Source organism: Chenopodium album, chromosome 27, assembly GCF_948465745.1.
Source record: "Chenopodium album chromosome 27, dcCheAlbu1.1, whole genome shotgun sequence".
NCBI classification, from domain to species: Eukaryota; Viridiplantae; Streptophyta; class Magnoliopsida; order Caryophyllales; family Amaranthaceae; genus Chenopodium; species Chenopodium album.
This window is the reverse complement of record NC_137860.1, coordinates 5,211,512-5,231,934: the sequence shown is the minus strand read 5'-3', so window position 1 is coordinate 5,231,934 and position 20,423 is coordinate 5,211,512. Positions and strand designations below refer to the sequence as shown.

Below are 20,423 nucleotides of genomic sequence, written 5' to 3'. Positions count from 1 at the left end.
AGAGGCTGTGTGGTATTGTAGTAGACGCCATGCACGGCTGATTGAGCACAGCCCTGAGCAAGATGTGGGATGCGACTAGAACTCTCTCCTGCGGTTTATGACCAATGGGATTACTGATACGCAGACCTGAGGCACACATAGGTCTTGTTCTGTCCACGAGGACGTCTACAAGGTTGTAATTATAAAAAAAAATCAATAACATGAACAACACTGCATAATCTTAGCTGTGTTTAGGACACTAGAAAGACCACGCTGCACAGAAATGCTGACAAAATTGTAAAAGCACCACCTCAAACAATATGGTAAACCATTTTTGATACTCAGCTGCTGAGCCAATTTAACACTAAGTTACTAATATACTGGTTTCAAGGGATATAGCTATAGAGAAACATCGATGATATGCCAACTGAAATACAATAAAACTAAAAGGGGAGGGAAAAAAAGAGACAGAAAAGGGGGGTGGACATTCATACAAGATGGCATCGACAACCAAAGATCAAAAACCAGAACCAAAATCATACTCCCTGATGTGATACTCCTAGAGATCTACATTCCTCCTTACAAGCATTTTTCAGAGTTTGAGCTGTTTCAACTTCTCTACTGCTGAATTTTGAGTTTCTTCTTCACAAGCCGCCTCCTTAACAGGATCTCTTGGCTCCATTGATGATGGGGGACTACCCTTTTCAGGTGGTGGGGCAGCACAAACAGGATTAGCCTGTCTAATACAGACAGGCGGTGCAATTCGAACAGGGGAAGCCCTTGTCACAGTAGGACACAAAGTGGATGGGGGAAGAGGTTTCACAATCGGATCAGATTTTGTAGATTCTTGAGATTCTCTTTCAGCTGATTCCTGAACTGCTTCTACTTTATCTAAAGCTTTGTTAGACTCCGGAAGAGGAACAGTTGATGGGTTCTCCTTTGGACATGGTGGAGCAGAGAAAACAGGAATACTTTGCCTGATGCATACTGGTGGTGCAATGCGCACAGGTGGAGCTGTTCTCATTACCGGAGGAGCTGCAGCTGATGATCGGGGAATGGGTGGTGCAGAGTAACAAGGCACAGAATTCCTAATAGTCACTGGCTGTGCAATACCATGGCACGGTGATCGCACATGGCGTATTGGAATGTATGGAGGTGCCCCCATGCCTAAGAATCTCTGGGACTGAGCTCCTCGGGATTCTGGAATCTGGGACTGGGATGATGGGACCATATTATCAGATAAAGAAAATGACAAGGGTCGGACTCGAGGTGGTGTCTTCTTAGGGCAGATGAGCGGAAGAATCTTGGAAGCTGTCACTGGACGACGCTGTGGACTTGAAGGTCTTGGATTCTGGATTGGGAATGTTTGGGGGAATGGTAAGGGTTTACTTGATGCAGTTGTCATCCTCTCCCTCAGCCGGTAACTCAACAACGCTCGGGCTATAGTCACCTGCTCAAGTTCGTCACTGTTTTCATGCTCTGATGATGATGATGAGCTCCCCGACTGTTGTGCCACTGTTCAGATGACACTAAATTAATACTTATAGCCAACTTAGAACAACCTCTTCGTATACAAAGACCACCTTATACTTAAAAAGGGTTTATGTCATGTTGCTAAATCAGAGCCTGGTTTAGTGAGATCAAAAAATGAAATTGATGCAAGAACTAAATTACCCATGCAACTCACAGTGTGAAGGAACGTTTCAAATTCGATGTCTCATGATTAAATGAAAACAAATGAAATTACTTACATTGTTTTAGAGATTGCCAAGCAGCCAAAGCTGCATTTTTCTCTGCCTGTTTTTTATTTTTGGCTGGCTCCCCTGTGAATATGATACCAGCAAGTTCTACTTTACCAGTGAAAACAGGTTGGTGCCCTAGGCCTGATCTGTAAGTTGTGTAGTGTGGCAATGGGGCTCCAACTCTTTGTGAAATTTCTTGTAAAAGGTTTTTGTAAACCCCTGTCTCATCCTAAATTTCAAAAAGAATACAAATTAATCAGTCTCAGAACCCCATATTGAGCTAATTCATTAGACTGCAAAAGATCATATTTTTTTAAGTAGCACTGAAGATACTTTGCAAAAGAACAGAAGACGGACTTCATCCTTAGAAAATCCAACAATGACAACAACTTAGAGCAGAATGATCCCCTCATAATATCCATGTACAAAGCGGGTCCCCAGCATGATTGCACATTGTAGAGAAGCAAACTAAAGGGGAGAAGGGAAACAAAACAGTTTGCAACTTTACCAACTATCAACAATTGGGGAGCTGCATGTGACTACACTAATATGTAAATTGTTCGATTTGTTCCAGGCCTTCAATTACTTCTCTTTGCAATTCATGAAAAGGTCGTACATTTTGCCTTCCACCCACCAAAGGCATCCGAAATACCACAAATTAAGGATACAAGAACTCTACATATGTAGACATAATTATCATCTCAAACGAATGCAATCATAAACAACAATTCATCACAGCATTATACACATTTTGTGGCTAAACACATTAAGCTCAAATTTGTAGTAATATGATCACGGCCGCTAATCCACAATAGCTGTCGTAAACTGAGAAGTTATGAAATGAAAGCAGTAAGGACCACTAATGACAGTAGCCAACCCACCTAATGCAACTACATTAGACGGTTAATCAATCCAAGCTGAATTACTAATTAAGCAAAGAACTATCTAGACTTCCTCATTACCTCGAGTTTACAAATTTTCCACCTTAATTCACATGCTAAAACTTCATACATTCCAAGAAAATTCCAAGCAAAAACCCCTCTTTTACACAATCCCATCACAATACATATTGCAAATAATTAAATTTTAAATTCCAATTTTAATTACCTTACCACATTTAGTTCATGAGTTAATAAAGGGGTTGATCAACATACATACCCAAAACAAGCAAAAATAAAATTAATAATAATAAATACACTACAAAAAACCAACCTGAAATCAATTTCCAGAAATTTAATTAGTCTTCTGCAACATTTGAATTATTAAATCACAATTCAAAAAATCCCAGGTTTGATCAACATTTACCCAGAATTCACAATTAAAAAAAATTAAAAATAAAAAACCCCTTTATCTCTCCCCAAAAATTAGGGCAAAATTGGAAGAAAATCAAACAACATTCCCACAAAATTGAGGAGATCAGGAAGATTGTAGAAGAGAAGAGAGAGAAACGAACCAGGATTCTGGCGGCGAGAGAGTGAGAAGGACCGCGAGAGGAGAGAGAATTGAGCGCAACTTCGGCGGCGGCGTGTTCAGCTTGACGAAGAGTAGAACAATACTGAGGAGACTCAAAGCTTTCGCCATTGAAGTTAACGATGGCCTTAAACCTAGGCGCGTGATCGGGACCTTCTCGAATGCAAGTATACGAGGGTAAGTTAAAGCAGCTCCTCTGTGCCAGCTCTTGCAGCTGGTTCTTATACATCCTCGTATGTTTCTCTTCTTCTCCGACAACACAGCCGCCGTTGATTCCGCCGGAAAATACCCAGAACCACCGTGTTCGCCGCCGGAGATTGTCGGCAGCAGAATCGGGGGTTTTGGCAATGGAGGGTGAGATCGAGGAGGTGGGGTTTTAGGGTTTTTGAAGGAGGGTGAAAATGGAGGTGGGTTTGGGTTGAATGGGTCGGGTTCGGGTCGGGTTTTTGTGGGGTGGGAGGAGGAAGAAGAAGGGGAAGAAGGAGGAAGAAGAAGAAGAAGAAGAAGAAAAAGGAGGTTTGTTGGGTAGTGAAGTGGAGGTGAGTGGGGGGTGAAGTGATGAGAGAGAAAGTGAATGATAGAGAGAGAAAATTAGAAAAATAAAAAATTATGAGAGAGAAATTGAGTTATTAATTAGGGGAGAGTTGGGAGATGGAATTTAATTTTATTCATTAATTTTATTTTTATTTAATTTTTGAAAAAAAGGGAAATTAATAAAAATAAAAATGAAGTATAATTGTATAAATGGATATAGAAGGAGTCAACAGAACGTTGTAATTGTTGTTGTTGTTATGGTGTTGGTGTTTGCATGGTTGTGTATCACTGCATCTTTCTTCTTGGATTTTTCTGTCCTTTTTCATATTACTTTTTTTAAAAATAAAAGAATAATAATTTTAAATTTTTTTAAATTTTGTTGGTGATTTGGTCATATTATTGTTTAATTTAATTATAGTGCTTGGATTGTACTTTACATGAGGCTAGTTGAGGGGGAGAATTGTCAAATGTCAATGGTTGAGTGAGAACATGAGAGCTAGTGATACTCCTTTTTGCTGGATCTTTAGGCATCCAACGTCTTCTTTATTCGTTTCCAAGGATGTTTAAATTATTAAGAAATAAATAAAATCATTCTTGTAATGAATCAACTCGGTCAAATCGGGTGTTCAAATTTTTTGGATTAATACATGTCGAGTTAATTAATTTCTCGTTTAAGTTCTATTGTAAGGATGAATGGGGTATGATTGTATATTCTTTTTTGTTCGAAATGGGTTTCGTTCGGCTTGATTCTAAGTAGAATCAATTCAATTTTGGAGAAAATTTTGTGTTTATCGTCATGTTTGGTTCGTATTACTTTTGAGTTCAATACTAGGATTATTTTGGATTTAGGTACTTATAGACCTGGTTATTAGATAGGGTACCCCAATGATAATACAGTTAGGGTCAAGCTTATAGGGCGCTCAATGGACAAGAATCTTATTGGGTAAGGTCAATATAGGGCCAAAAAGTTTGTCTAATTTAATACATAAAGAAAATAGATAATGTAAAAAAAAAAAAAAAAAAAAATAAATTACATTCATATTTTCATATTCATATGTACTTAATAACTTTGTCCAATATTTATTTTAAATTAATAATTTGTTGGCCAGCCCATTATTAACCCGCGACCCGCATTGGCCCAACCTGCTGTTGACCCTATAAAATTATGACCCTCTTTTGACTTACTGCGTAAAAGTAAACTCGATTAGGTGAGTCGAAATTACTTTTTAAACAATTTAAGGGTTGACAATTACATGAGTTAAACACTTAAAACATGGATGACAATTCAGGTCAACAATATTTCAGCTTGTGCTTAAAATCTATCAAAAATAATGAGAAACTTAACATTATCACGAAATATGATATTTGACTTAAACCGATGTAATTAAAGTCAAGATAAGATCAAAGCAAGACATCGCCAACAATTATTTGTTAAAAATGTTGCTAGATTCTACTAACGGGACAACCAAAGGTGCAAAACAAAGGGACTTATCCAACAAGGTGGTGGGGGACTGGGGGGTGGGAATCACCTCAACTGTTGTCAAAAAGAAGCTTAGTTGCAATTGCAAGATTATTATGACAACCGAATTGAAACAATTAATAATTTTACGTAGTATCTAAAACTCGAATAAAATCAACTTATACTTAAAGATATTGGAATCACCCAGAAAGTGACTTACGTTAAATACCAATTATCAGAAAAATTGCTCGCTGCTTCAACACAAGGAACTATGATCTCAAAACTTGCCTATACATGCACCAAAATCACATATTTCTGACTACATTTGAGATAAGTAAAAAATATTACGCTCCATAAGTTTAGCAAAGCCCTCAATGCATACGAATTTCAGCCTTGCAATAATCAATAGGTAGCAAACTCCTGAGACCTATGGGTGCAATGGCAGAAAGACTAAGATAAAGCCAGCAGTTCCACAGTCGTTTTGTAAGTGCAGAATGAAGAAAATTACCAAAAATTCGTGAAGAAACATTCACTTCCCTCAGCCAGTGCACATAATTCCAATCGAACACCTGGAAAACAGTAACAAACCGCAGACCAGAATAGCAAAATACATCTGCATCCAATGCTAACATTATTGCAAGTTAATAAATACAAAATTCATGTCAAAACCAACAACCTTCCCCGCAAAACTGTGGAAAGTTTGACAGGAAAAAAATCTGCACAAAACCGGATAAATGGAGGTCCCCTCCATTAATACTATGATAAGACTACAATTTATGTCTTGAGTTTTGATCTCATATTGGAAATTCAATCCTTAACAGATTTTTCTGGACCAGAAAGAAATATTGGTAAAAAGAACTAAATATGCCAAAACATCAACACAGCTTGAATAATGGACAGAACATATGCAATGAGAAAAAACAAAATTAAGCAGTGGATAAATTATCATTTGATCCTCCACAAAGAAAAGCCAAATACATACTGTACATAAGTTTGGCTTAAACGCATTTGCCATTTTGGAAAGGGGGATCGGCAGCACTAGAACAAGCTTAGCTTCATATGCTGATAAATCAGCTAGCTTCACTCAAGAACAGAAACCTCCTGTTCAACCCTCCAGTAATTTGCATCATTGAACTCTGTCCCTGGTGCACCTTCATCAGGCTTCTCCTCCGATACTTTTGATGGTACAGCACTTTTCTTCAAAGGCCCTGCTTCACCAACTATTCCTTCCTTTAGTGCCTGTTCCATTGCCTTCTCCGTACCTTCAGGTTCAACACCAACAAACTCTACATCCTCTTCAAACAATGAGGGAGCTGCAGAATGTTTTTGACTTAAATCACCATTAACTGATGCTTCCCTGCAGTCATCAACTCTTGAAGTGCCATTTGGCAGTGTGACTTCCCCATTTTCAGAGCTTTTGTTAGGTATCACCACCTCATCCACATTGCAATCACTAACAGGGTGCACTTGATCAACAAATGGGTTGGTACTCGATCCATCAACCAACAAACCTGATGTTTCACCCCAATTCACCCAATCTGGTGCAGGCCTTTCTGCAATTTGATCCTTAGTATCAGAACTATCAGATACAACAGGTGCTGCCCCAAGGGAAGGGTCCACCTTGCAAATCTTACTCTCTTCGTCATCAACTGGATTTTTTCCACATACATGCATATCACTCTGCTCAGAGCTGGATGTGCCACTGGTGGAGTCTTTAGCATCAGCCAACTCTTCATCCTCACCGACAACAACCTCGTCATCACTGCTGCTGTTCCCACCATTTACAATTCCGTTCAAATTGATATCATCCATTGCATCAGATAGAGAGGTACTCACTGGTGTGTCATCAGTTCGCTCGTCTTTAAATGTAAACCAATTTGAATTTGTGAACAAACTGCAGTAGACAAAAACATATAAGATTTCAATCTCATGCTTCTAAATACATACCCAAATCTAAATCCATACGTGGATTTCAGGAAGAGCTAAAACAACAAACAACCGAAGAGCATTTAATCAATTAAACCCCACTATCTTCTATATTTATTCACTTTTAATCAACCGAATCCCACTAATTTTGTATTTTATATTCACCTTTAGTTAACCAAACCCTATAGGCTATAATCTTAGTTTTACTCAGCTTTTAAATATGTGTACAACAGGGAAATTGAACTTTTTATTGGGAATGGAGAGAGTAGAATCAAAGTGAAAAAAATATGAATATAGTGTTTATGTTTCATCAGTTATCTTCTCTAATAGTTTAGTTAAACAGTTCAACTTTGTTAATTAACATTTATAACAATACTATAAGTGGCCATTGCATCATTATTATATTGTAGACTAAAGTTGACTTCATGTGCTCATGAATTGTTTAGTGAAAAGTGTTTGTGTATTGAATCAGTGGTCAATTGGAAACAGCACCTTTACAGGGACAAACATGTAAATCCAGCCCACAGGTCCCAAAAATAGCAGGAACAATGTTGATATTGATAATATCATTAAATGATGATGCCAAAAGCCAAACTTTACACTTACTATCTAATAGCTTCCTGTGACTAAATACACAAAACTGAATTAAGATGCTAACAACACAAGAAACCTTAAAAGATGAAATAAGTCACCCAAAAAAAAAAAATCTAATATATAAAGTGAAAACAGAGTTGTAGGCACCCCCAAGATGTTACACTAAACCACCCAAAAAAAAAAAATCTAATATATAAAGTGAAACAGAGTTGTAGGCACCCCCAAGATGTTACACTAAACCACATTGAAACCTAACACTGATATTACTGTCACAAAAAACATTATAATGTTAACAAGAATATGATTTGACAGCATAGGTGGGTTAATGTAAGCTAAAACCACATTACTGAAAAATCATACCTTCCTTGGTCATCACCAAGACGCAATGAAGATATAACAACTTCAGCAGATTCATCATCAAAGTAGACATCCTGCAAATAGGCATAAAGAAAGCTATAAGCTAGAGAAGATTAATTTGGCAAATATATTCCCCTATTTCAAGATGGTCTTTGCCGCTTTTCTAGTGTTTCTCTTTTTCACAAAGCAAGATGTTATTCTAATACCTCGTCATCCCGATCAACAGCCCCATTGTCCTGCAACAACAAAGATAACAACATATTACTAAGTTTTTTTTAAAAAGAAGGTGCAGATGGTATAAACTATGCAGCATAACCCAGACAAAATGCCAAAGCAGCCCTATACCTCTTCAGCACCCTCATTCCCGAACAAATCAGGTCTAAAAGCCTGACTAAGGTTATTAGCTAATGCAGCAACATCATAGTCTCTATCGTGAAGGTCATCGTCATCACTATCCCTTGTTCTGTCATGCAATGCAGTTGGACGCCTGCATGTAGTGGGGTAAAAATGAGTTAGAGTCAATTCATGTATGTAGTTGCTAAGAATACAAAATCGCTATGACAGCGACCATAAGGAACACATGCTAGCAATTTCATCACACCCATATCAAATCAATGCATAAGAATTATTCCATTCTTTTTTCAAAACATGGATGACAGTATACTTGGTGGGGGGGGGGGGGATAGATGACCAGAAGCTACAAAGTTCAGTGTCTACAGAAATGACTAATACGACCATACTTCTCTGGAATGGAGTTAAAATCGACATGTTCTCTTGCTCAACTACAATAGGATAAGAGAGAATCATTAGCTGCACATCTAGAGACGTTTTCTTAAATTCACATTAATAACAAGTGCTGAAAGTATTTTAACAGCTATAGTATGAGATGGGTAATTAACTATCTTATACTGGTCCATTAGATTAAGGGAATTTTCAGAATAGGTGTATCATGTATGAGGATAGGCTGAATCATAATTGGCCAGCTCTACTTTTTTAAGTTCTCAATTTGCATACTGAGTTAAATTTTAGGTGTATGTGAGTAAGAAGTACCCTCAAAAAACTTACATGAAGATGAGAAAGCATGTACATGATTGCATCCTCGCCTTTTAATTTGTGTAGCTCTAAATGCATGATAATTTGAGAAGTAAAATTCTCTTTGAAAATGCTGCAGTTTGCCTTGCTAGATGATAAAAACACATACATGCATGAATGAACAGGCACAAGCCATTGATAACTACAAATACCAACATGTCGACAAATTTGCTCCAAGATTAGCATATACGGAGAGAAGCATAGAGCTTATATGCTATTTACCACAACGCCACTAAATAACCCTTAATAATGTCAATGACCATTGAGACATGTTTATAAAAAGATCCTCTTAAGACTAAGGGGAAAGCAAAAGGACAATGTAAGGCATTAAGTAACATCAGCTTAACATCAAATCAAGTGGCATACCACAAACTATCGTCACCTCGTGGTAATAAAAAACCGAAAAATAATGCTATATAAAATATTAAATGAGATAATTTATAGCAACAGCAATCTCAGACATGATTTAAACACATACCCACAAGCCCAACGGTAGACATTTTCTAACACGTTTCTTTCCTGCAAAACTGAAGCATGCCATTCATTCCATTCACCAGTTTCCTACAATCCAGATATACAGGAAAAAAAGGTCAACAAAAAAGTCAAACAATTGAAAAATAAACAGGACATGCCTAAAAAAGTAAGCATCAATAAACTTCTGAGTTTGAAGACCTCAAATACTATATGCACCTGAATATATGTTTGAATGCTTCTGTTGCCTTGTCCAAGTTGTACAATTTTGTTAGCAATTCGAGTTATATGTCCCACATTACCAACCCTTGGCGGCTTCTTATCAACAGCAGGTACTGTTGGCTGCAATAGTGATGTTGCACAAAGAACATCAACCAAAAGATACCACAGCTTTCTATAATATTTTTTGATATGCTAAAGCTTCCCCTATACTAATCCCCCACCGCCCAAAAAACAAAAAATCCACAACACAAACACAAAACAAAACCAAAAAAAGCAAATAGGCTGATTACACTTTACTTTGTGTTAGAAGTTCCTATAATCTAAATTCTAAAAACATGAAAGAGTTCAACCAAAACAGTGGTAATCTTGGATGCAGAACGTTTGAGAGATGAATATACCTCCACATATTCAAGCAACACATGGTGGACCCATTTTATCCTGATTATTAAAAGGTTATTTGTCAATTCTGTCACCAGATCTAAGGGAAGAAGCAATCGCTTGTACGGAGACACATGATACTTAAAAGTCAACAATATCTGATGGTAGGAAATTTACAGATCTTCCAAAAAGCATATGACCACAATGCTCTACGCAAAATCATGTCCAAGAGTATGATACACTCTGCTAATAGCTGTGAGATCAGTGTGACATTTTTTTTTTAATTCTAGGGTGATATATTAATTTGTTGGTTGTAACTTTCAGACATCTCACTAAATACATGAGTCTCACACACTAAAGATTTGTACATTGATCTATGTATCTAATAACAGATTACACTGCTAAGGAAAAAGTCTACAACAGAGCAAAAAGTAAATGGTGAGCAGCAATTGAATTCATATTGAGATCTAGCCATGTTACACCTCCTTGGCCATGTTATAGTTGTTTATTCACTTGGTTAGCAACTTGGTTTCTAAAAAAATGAGCATCCTATAGAAAACACCTATTTCACTACATACAAGGAGATTTTACTTGAACTATCGTAAGTCATAACATTGGCATCATTAAGTTTGAAGAAAGCAAAAGGCACTGTCGATTTACCAGTTCACGATTACTAGAAAGCATAGGATGCTTATCAGCATCAAGAATCTTTCTGATCAAATCACAAACTTTGAAAAGATGATCAATAACAGTATCATTCCGGCTCTCCAAGCAGGATGATATTATGCTTTCAACATGATGATGTAATGCATTATTGTATGGGTACCTGAAATGTCAATTATATCCACATCAACATCAATAGATACAAAATATATTTGAACAGCAATCAATTTGGACAATATAGAGCACCAGCAACTCACTCAAAAAAGAGATCTAAGACTCTTTTGATGGTTCCAGAGTTCACCAATTCCTCTTCTGCAGCTTGGTTGCCAGCTTTCAACAGAACAGCAATGAACTCAACAATCTGGGGAAGGCATAACAATCAAGACAGATATATCAATTGAGAGCTATGAATTCCATGCGCAAGATTGTAAGAAAAAAAAAATTCACCAATATAAAAAGAAATCATATCAGCAAATATTCAGTGAGGCTGGGCAACACTTTAGCACCCATATCTCAATAGAAAGATATGGGTTCAACCCACTAAGCACGCATGTACCCCACCTTCTAAATTGAAGAGCAAATGAAATGAGTCAAAAGTGAGGGAAACTCATGGACATAATAGTGAACATCGACATCATAAAGCTTAGAGGCGCATTTCGTCTTTTCTTCCATTATCATGTATTATTAATACATTAAGGTCAGTTTCTCAACAATATATATTGAACAAATAAGCAAAAAATAATAATTTTGTAACGCTGAAGTTAAAAGGAGCAATGGATCTACACAAGAGAAAAAGAAAACATATTTCCGATCCCCCTTGTGACTATCTTTATTCTCCATAGAAAAGGAAATAAAAAAAAACACTGGGTATGTATGCACAAATCTACACCTTTGAAATCATACATGACAATTATAACATTCAAATTAGTAATATACTTCCTTCATTCCTACTTTGTTGACACGTTTCTTATACCACAATAGCCAACGAAAATATCATTCATAACTAAATATATAAAAAGTTAATATCATGAAAATATACAATGAGATAATTTTAACAAGATCCCAGTTGACTATTGTTTCAGCATAATTATAAATCATAAAAGCTGGTCAAAGTAGAGTTTATGAATTGTGTTAAAAGTCACAACATGTCCACAAAAAAAGAGTGGAAGAAGTATAACATATAATGTCAATGGTAAAAAAGAAATGCAGAAGATAAAACTGAACATTGTGTTCAAATCAATAAAGTGACATTCAGACAGATCTGCAAGAGAAAATGCACTTAATATGGCCGAAAGAACTACAGTTTGTCATCAGTGTGAGTGTGTATCCAAATAAACCATTTGACGGAAACCTAACTCTTCTGCAAGACCATTAGTTCCTAGACCAAACTATTTGATACCAAATTGATTAGGATAACCAAAGGAAAGCATTTTCTAACACCAGCTGCCCACTTCCAAGCACCAAATGTTCCTTCTAAAGCGGAAAGTGAAAAGCTCTTGAAAGAAGCACTACCCTCCCTAATCAAGAAATAGAGATTAAGGTCCTTGTCAATACATACCCAAAAAAAAAAAAAAAAAAAAAAAAAAAAGGATTTAATCCAAGAATGTTCCCACAATTTCATGGTGATTTCCTAGATGAAAATACGACTGGAAATCTTTTAAATTAAAAGATCACACTTTGCATAGGGATTCAAATCTCAAAGGCTCTTCAGATATTTGCAAGTTGGCCACTTTGCAGGTATTTTAGTTAGAATATCTGATGTCACATCTCTGGCCTTATTCAGGATTATCTTCATCTGGTGCACACCATGATTGCATGGCCTTGTTTAACCTCGTACTTGAAGGGATCCTTGTCCTTGATATCAAATTGTAGTGTTGCTCAGGTAATTAAATAAATCACCAATTTATCTTGAAATAACTAGAAAGACACAGTACCCCTATCACTGTGTGGCATTAGTTAGAAAATTTGCCATGTATTTCAATCACCATGCAATAGATGAAAAATAGATATGGTGTGATAGGACCTTATGCTCAAACACCTGAGTACAACATACTCTCAATTCTACATCAGACTAGAATGGGCCACATCAGGCACCAAATCGAAGTAGTGCCATACTAAACTTTCCAGATATCCTTTTTCAAGTTTATTTTATTATTCAGGTAATTTTATGTTATTTCTACACCCAAAAGAAAATAAAAATTGAGAATGTCAAGATGATGTTTTGGATGTGATTATATAAGGGAACTGAAACATCACAGAGAACAGTACCCATCGCAGAGCAAGCCAGAGAGAAATAGACCTTGAGCCGATGTTTTCCTAGAGGTGGTCTTAGAAAACCATATGGTGTGGGTAGAATCTTCTCATCAGATGTCACATTCAAAAGCATTAGCAAATCACCTGTGGAACACAAATAAATAAATAACTTTTAATAAGTGAGTGGCACATAATTATCAATTAAAAAAGAGGCACCAATAGCTTTAGCACACTGATATAGCAAACAAAAGAGAACAAACACACAGAAACCTGATGCAAAGGCAAAGAAAACACAAAGAAAATAATAATACAAGGACACCACGTATGAAAGGACCTCTAATCAATTAATCCAATAAAAGATTTGACAAGATAACATAGCAGTAGAACATTTACATATAGCAATGATAGATATAGAGTTTCAAACTAACCTAGTCTAGGTATCATTGCGCTCACAGTATCAGGATTTACAGCAATAGGCGCCTCGTACATATGTTGGCCTCGTAGAGAATGGTACAACAAAGAAGATGTCGATCTTCTTGGATCCAGTAAAGATATACATACAGACAAGGAATGTACTAGACCAGACTTGGTTGAGGAGTCTTCAAGCGCATGAGCAAAGATCCTTTCAACAAAACTGCATATAACAAGAATTACCTTCAGTTACTAGTTTGTAGTTTATAAACAATTTCTACCTCCATCCCTAGAAAGATTTCGCACTTGCCTTCAACGAATGTCCCACACATTTCAAACTGCCTTTCCAAGTAAATTCTCTTTCTTTTCCACTCTACATCGTCCCTACACTTTCTTTTACTGTTTACCTTTATATCCATTATCCTTAATCTCCATGCAAAAACCAAGAGTGAAATCTATTTAGGGATGGAGGGCATAGCAAGCATAAATAAGTATACAATAAAGTGATGTTTTAGATCTACAAACCTGGGACTGGAAAGTTTTGCTGCAAGAGGCGAGCCCATATTCCGAGTAATAGCACACAGAGTTTCTGCTGCATTAGCTTGTACCTCTGATGGGCACTGACTCATTGAACAAGAACAAAGGAAAAAAGAAACCATCAGCAAAAGGGGATCAAACAAAAGGAGAACGCAATACACTGTAACTACTACAGACTATGGCCTTGTTCTTTTTCCGTTAAAAAACAGTTTTAGAAATAACAAAATTAAGATAAGGTTAAAATAACTAAAGATAAAAAGCTGATAAGTTTAGGCAAGTCTTGAAAAGAGCTACCAAGATTATTAGCAGCTAATTAGTTCTGAGTACAAATAGGTGTATCTAAAGTCTTACAAGTTCAAATAAAGAAAATCCAGGTAAAAAAACAGTCTCTACACGGATATGAAAAGGCTAGATTTCTTTGGGACTTAGTACCCCTTTTCAGCCTATTTGGTATCATAAACTTAGCTCGTCTCATGTAAGAAAAAATCTGTCATTAATAGGAATAAAAGAAAAACAATCCTCTTGTGGGTTTGAATTTGATCTACTATCATTAAGCAGCGAGTGGTTCTTGGGAGTATGGGGTAGAAAGAAATTCTAATCGGTGAAAATTGTCCAATAAGTGTGATTCCTTTGTACATAGTTCTTGCCTCCAACTCCTTTCTATATCCCAAATGTCTCCCTGTTTTTCTTGCTGATATGCAATGTAGGGAATAGTCAAAATATGGCTTTTACGAGCATTTAAGCATGAGACCAGCCTTTATCCAAACACATAGTTTTTAAAAACACAAAAGGCTCATCCTCATAACCTCGCTCATTCCACCACCACTCTTGAAACAGATTTGTACTCTCCCATCCTCATTTAGTACCATACACACTTCAGACATTAAATTTTTTGCATGAAAAACTAAGAAAAAGTTTAGAAAGGAATACAATATAGGAGAACAGGAGAACAAGAGCACAAGTTACACTTACAGAAGGACTCAATTTATCAACTATCATCTCCAGCAAATTACTGTCAGCTAACCACCTCATGACATCCATGTAATTAGGGTAAACATGATCATCAGCACCTACAAGTCGAACTAAGACCTGTCCAGAAAACAATAACCAGCACAACGCCCACTAAGAACAAACAATGATCATTAATTGACTGAGGGACCAAAACTATCAGAGTAACTGACCTCCATTATGGATGTAATTCCAATCAAATCAACCAGCTGCTGGAAAACATCTTGGTGAGCCTGTTGAACCAAAAAACGTACAGTTTAAAACAAGTGACGAGCCTATGGGGAAAAAAAAAATGAGGCCCACTGTTATCTTTTTTAAAACAGGACATTTCTGTAAGAGGGAAGGTAAGTACAGGAAAATATTGCAGGCTGATGACATTATAATTTTAGATTATTGCCACATTAGCAACAATCCCCAACCACATAAAAACGTAATTTAAGCAAGGCATGGACGATGCAAGACGCAACACTTGAACACCTCCGAGGTTAAACAAGTCATCAAAGACCTCTTCGACGTTTGATTGAATCTACAGGCTCTATTTTGGGGTTTGAAAAAGAGAGAGATGTGAGTAAGTGAGCACTTACTTGCACATAGTTCATGAGTGGGACTGTCTTCCTCAACATGAGACACACAACAACCTATAATGCCAAAATGGAACCAAAACATCAGCTTCCAGCAGAAACAGTAAAGCAGCACCAGCAAAAAATCATTACGTTGAAAAAATTTAACCAAAAAAAAGGGCATACTTTGCTGAAATACCCAGCAAGCAAGGCGCTATGAGGTCGGTTGGGTTCCAAAAATGAGAAGAGAAAATCCATCATCTGAAAAGTATCAGAAATAAAGATAAATGTGCTAGATTCTTTTTTGGGAAAGCCAGAAAGGTAATACCATGATGAATAAACAGAAACCATACCTCCTCCTCTTCCACTAATGTCCTCAAAATGACATCAATTTCACATGTAAAAACCTCTGAAGCCACAAATGGGAACCTACAATACCAAGCAACACCATAATACAAAACTTCATGAGTTTTCAGATGGGCCATTATAACACAGCATATGGAATTTTTAAGGATCAAACCATGCAATGAGAGTTGGCATTGCACATCGTTCATCCAAAAACAACAATTGTCAGAGGCTCAAAGAATTACCAAAAAGCCTCCCTAGAAATAACTATCAAGTATCAGCTTATACCTCAGCTACCCAAATTAGCCTTTTAAAACTTTTCAATCAAGCATTGCACAGCATTCATTCAAAATCAGTTTGTCATACCCTCAAAGTACTTCCGCTCAACAATGGTAGACATCAAGTTTCACTTGCAATATAGGGCTGCATTTCTTGCAGTAATATAATTTAAGAAGTTCAAGAAAGTTGATCGAGCAACTTTAAAAGTCAAAAGGCAAGAAAAGGAGATATCAATTATCAAAGGAACTTCAGTTGAAGTTACAGGCAACAACTCTAAATTAGCTCTCTAAATTAGCTACAGTAACAGCTAGTTCAAACAAACAAGATAAACATCTGAAAAGGAAATTTGAATTTGGAAACCAATAGCTTCCTTTACTCCTCCAAAGTTAGTGACTGTAGAATGATTAATTCACCTATTTATTCAAAGGATCAAAGCCTCTAAGGAAAAAAAGCTAAACTGGAACATCAAGTAGTCAAATTCACACAATAAATTAAACTATAGTGCCACATAAAACAGCTATCAACCAATTCATATAAAAATGCAGTTAAGATTAAAAGGTGTTTTACTTGAAGGTGCGTTTGCTGTCAGCATCCTCTGGAGGTTCTTCTACAACATAGCGTAAAAGCTGCTCCACCTGAGCTCTGTCCCGTAAGCTGGAGGAATTTTACAAATCAAAAAGATTAAAAAAACAGAAACACGTAGGATCTCCACAAATTGACCAGGGACAAACTTGAATATTAATTAAAAAGGTAGATGGAAACAATAAAGGAAATAACAAACATCACTCCGAAAAGAATCAATTACAAGTTAATCAAGCGACTGTTCAAAGCTTTGCATTCTTGGATTATTTCTTCTTCATCCAATAGCTCTTCCAAAGTGAAGTTGTCCTTGTCTAATATTGCATCAACCTAAACAAAGTAAAATAAAAAAGGTCATGCGTCAACAACCTGAAGCAGTGAGTAAATCAGATTAAATACTAAGTTCTTTAGGCAACTATAATAAAAAAATCATTCCAATTTATCACTGACCCAAACCATTATTAATTACCAAGGCACCAGCGTATAAAGTATTTCTCTTAACAATATAAAAGAATGTCATAATGGAACTCTCGATGCAAAGACCCTACTAATTTCTGAGGGGCACATTGCATTTTAATTTCTTTTTTAAGATTATAAGCAATTCTTTTAAGATGTGATAGAATTCTACAAGAGAGTTAATTGATATTTATTCAAGCAAAAGTACATAAAAAGTACACCCTGGAAGTACAAGACCAAGATGATTTCCACAGGAAAAGGGAATCCCCTTCTCCCTTTTCCCTTCTACCTTTACTTCTAAAAATGAAAACTTACCACAATTTCCAGGATTCCATTACAACTTGTTCACTTCTTGTATATTTTACTGTTGTACACAAGCAAATATATACCAAACTAACATTCTAGTTTAGTCAAAAAATAATATTCCCTCTATCCCTATTTACTTAACTCATAGAAATTTGCACAAGATTTTGTGCACACAATATAGTAGAGAAAAAAATGGTGGCCGAGTATTGTTTCCAACTCAAGAGAAAAGTGAAAGAAAAACATTTCAAATAAGAAAAAGGGGCAAAAAAAAAAGGGATGAAGGGAGAAGTTACAACAACAAAAGAAAAAGAAGAATGCAGTATCCCCTCCTAGGAATCAAAAAACTCAGTCTGATTCATTAGATTAATTCAGCAGATGTACACCATATAATTTAGACCTCTTCACCTGACCAAGATTGGATTTCACTCAACTGAATCTTTAAAAATTTCAGAAAAAAGATGAAACACAAGAGCTGAAAGTTTTCAGCGTTACTTCAGCAATCTAGAAACGCTTGGTTCGCACATAAAAAGGCTGTGGAATAAATTGTAATATATTGTCGTCATAGGAGAGCATTAACACAAATTGTGAGATAATGTTTTATTGTGCCCACCTTGCTGATTGCTAAAACATGCAATACAGACTAATTCAATTGGTTTTGCCTCTAAAAACTAAAATGAATATGGCAATTATTCAGTTTCTAAAGTAACATCGCACGTCTCTGAACATTCATTTCAACAGGGCTTATACAAGGGCAATTAAGGGGAAAAAAAATTTGGGATTTGTTCAGCAACATTCATTTGAGCAGCATGAATACAAGGATAATCAAGGGCAAAAGGATGTGGGATTTGTTCAGCAACTTCCTCACCCACAACATGTCTCAAATGATCACATCCTAGGAATAACGTCGACGGCATAGGTCCAATTCGGAAGGAATTCGGAAGATTTGATCTAACTCATTCAAATAATCGAGTAAAGATAGAACCCCAAGAGCTAAAATCAAGCTAAATCTTCCTCAACTCATTCAACCACAATTACAAATCCCAGAAAAACTTTCGAAACCCGAATCTAACAGTTCAACTCCCATCCAAAAATCATCAATCATTGAACTTTGAACATTTCAACAAATCCCAAACACATCTAATACAGCATAAACCACAAATAACAACACAAATTAAACCCAACAGATCAAAAATTAGATACGATTCCAGAACAACAAGCTAAAAAAAACCCAAACCCGGATTCAAAATTAGAAAGCAAGTTAACAAACATACCGGCGACGAAGCAGACAAGGCAGTGAGCTTCCAAAACATGACGAAGAATGACCCAGTAAAAGGGGGAAGACAAAGAGAGAAAACCCAAAAAGCTCGGAACTTGAAGGTGCGCAAAAATGGCGGACAGATCTAGTGAAAACCCCAGAAATTGAAAGAGGGAAAAGGGGGGAAAAAGGTAGGAGAAGAAAAGGGGAGATTTGGGAGGTGATCGAGTGAAAGGGAGGAGAGAGAAAGTAGAGAGAGAAAGAGAAAAACCCTAGATTTTGTTGAAGATGGAGGAAAGCAGAGCTGAGGAAGGAGGAAGAAGAGGGCGGAATTTGATGTGGGTGTGGTGTGGTGTGGTGTGGTGTGGTGCGCAAAAGTACAAAATGTATAATTTAGACCAGATTTTACAAGAGAGTGTGTAATGAGGAAATTGAAAATGACATTATATAATGTGGTAGGTTTTTTTTTATATTATATAAATAATTATTAAAAGAATTTGGTTTGTCAACATGAAATTTATAGTATATGGATCATGAGTAGTTAGGGGAAAAACTAACTTTTGAAAATTTTGGGTGAAATATTAACTATTTAAGTTGGTTTAATGTAAGGATTATTACATATGATTTTAAATTTTGGATTTCAATTATCTTTCTATATAGAAGGGGGTTTAGAATTCGATAATCATGAATTTGTGATTTGATTATTAATTATTGAATATGTAGCCATTTAGATAATAAAGAGTGCAAAATAATCTTTAATATGATCAAATCGATAACATGAAAACCCTTGAAAATTTAGAGCTTTTTTTGTTTTTTTTTTTAGTTTTCTGTTTTTTTTTTAAACAAAAAATCACAAAAAGTGAGTTTGAATTGTTTTTGTTCTTAGTTTTCAAAATAATGATGATTCCTATTCCAAAAAAAAAAAAATAATGATGATTCTAATAATTTTGTCCAATTTTTTAAAATTCTTTTTATGAAATATATCAAATGACTTTCAAAATTAAAAACTAAAAACTTAAAAGCACAATGATGCCAAAAGGATCTGTTTGTTTTAGGTACTACAACTAATTTTACGAATGATCAAATACCCAAACTGACCATTTATCTTTAAGGTATAAAATCTATGTTATTCTTCTGATAATTTGCCAAGTAGGTTCATTGATATCTACTATGCATCATATTATATGAAAATCTAACTCTTAGAATTAAAATAAGTGGGATTTTATAAATAGATTAGTTGGTTAAATATTTGAGTAGTATCACTCAATACTTAGAAACTTTTTTTTTCAAGTTCCATGTTCCCTTTTAATGTGTTTTGAAATAGTTATTTCACCTCCATTTTGGTAAATTTTTTTATAACAAAAGACCTTTCTATATGTTACAAAGTGGGTAACATAGATTAACATACATGGTCGTATTTAAATGAAAATTTATCAAAAATAATACCACAATTGGCCGGTCTTTCGACATCTAAAATGACTTTTTTTTTTTTATTATCCTACCAATGGAGTGTCAAGTGAGAATTTCAACACAATATCATTTGTTGG

General features: G+C 35.9%; 2 protein-coding genes across 2 annotated transcripts; both read right to left on the bottom strand.

The window, feature by feature from the left end:
- Positions 1–263: 263 nt before the first annotated feature.
- On the bottom strand, positions 264–3,832 carry LOC145620281 (double-stranded RNA-binding protein 2-like). Its single transcript, XM_081674927.1, has 3 exons — positions 3,175–3,832; positions 1,731–1,950; positions 264–1,494 (listed from the first exon to the last, which is right to left on the bottom strand). The coding sequence occupies exons 1-3, from the start codon at positions 3,418–3,420 to the stop codon at positions 572–574; spliced, it is 1,389 nt and encodes a 462-aa protein (XP_081531053.1). The 5' UTR covers positions 3,421–3,832; the 3' UTR covers positions 264–571.
- Positions 3,833–5,981: 2,149 nt separating this feature from the next.
- Positions 5,982–19,279, bottom strand: LOC145619101 (uncharacterized). The gene is made up of 19 exons (XM_081673702.1): positions 18,893–19,279; positions 17,086–17,189; positions 16,848–16,934; positions 16,010–16,085; positions 15,843–15,917; positions 15,681–15,734; positions 15,270–15,329; positions 15,061–15,177; positions 14,077–14,171; positions 13,569–13,774; positions 13,187–13,284; positions 11,145–11,248; positions 10,885–11,050; positions 9,844–9,966; positions 9,632–9,714; positions 8,407–8,548; positions 8,268–8,297; positions 8,065–8,135; positions 5,982–7,078 (listed from the first exon to the last, which is right to left on the bottom strand). Exons 1-19 carry the CDS (start codon positions 18,929–18,931, stop codon positions 6,265–6,267), a joined length of 2,544 nt encoding a protein of 847 aa, XP_081529828.1. The 5' UTR covers positions 18,932–19,279; the 3' UTR covers positions 5,982–6,264.
- Between the last annotated feature and the right edge of the window lie 1,144 nt (positions 19,280–20,423).

Coding starts and splice junctions, on each gene's coding strand:
- LOC145620281 (XM_081674927.1), bottom strand. CDS start 3,420: ATGTATAAGAACCAGCTGCAAGAGCTGGCACAGAGGAGCTGCTTTAAC. Junction 1,951..3,174: donor CTCTCGCCGCCAGAATCCTG/GTTCGTTTCTCT, acceptor TTTGAAATTTAG/GATGAGACAGGGGTTTACAA. Junction 1,495..1,730: donor TTGGCAATCTCTAAAACAAT/GTAAGTAATTTC, acceptor TCATCTGAACAG/TGGCACAACAGTCGGGGAGC.
- LOC145619101 (XM_081673702.1), bottom strand. CDS start 18,931: ATGTTTTGGAAGCTCACTGCCTTGTCTGCTTCGTCGCCG. Junction 11,051..11,144: donor GTCTTAGATCTCTTTTTTGA/GTGAGTTGCTGG, acceptor TTGACATTTCAG/GTACCCATACAATAATGCAT. Junction 9,715..9,843: donor GCATTCAAACATATATTCAG/GTGCATATAGTA, acceptor TCTGGATTGTAG/GAAACTGGTGAATGGAATGA.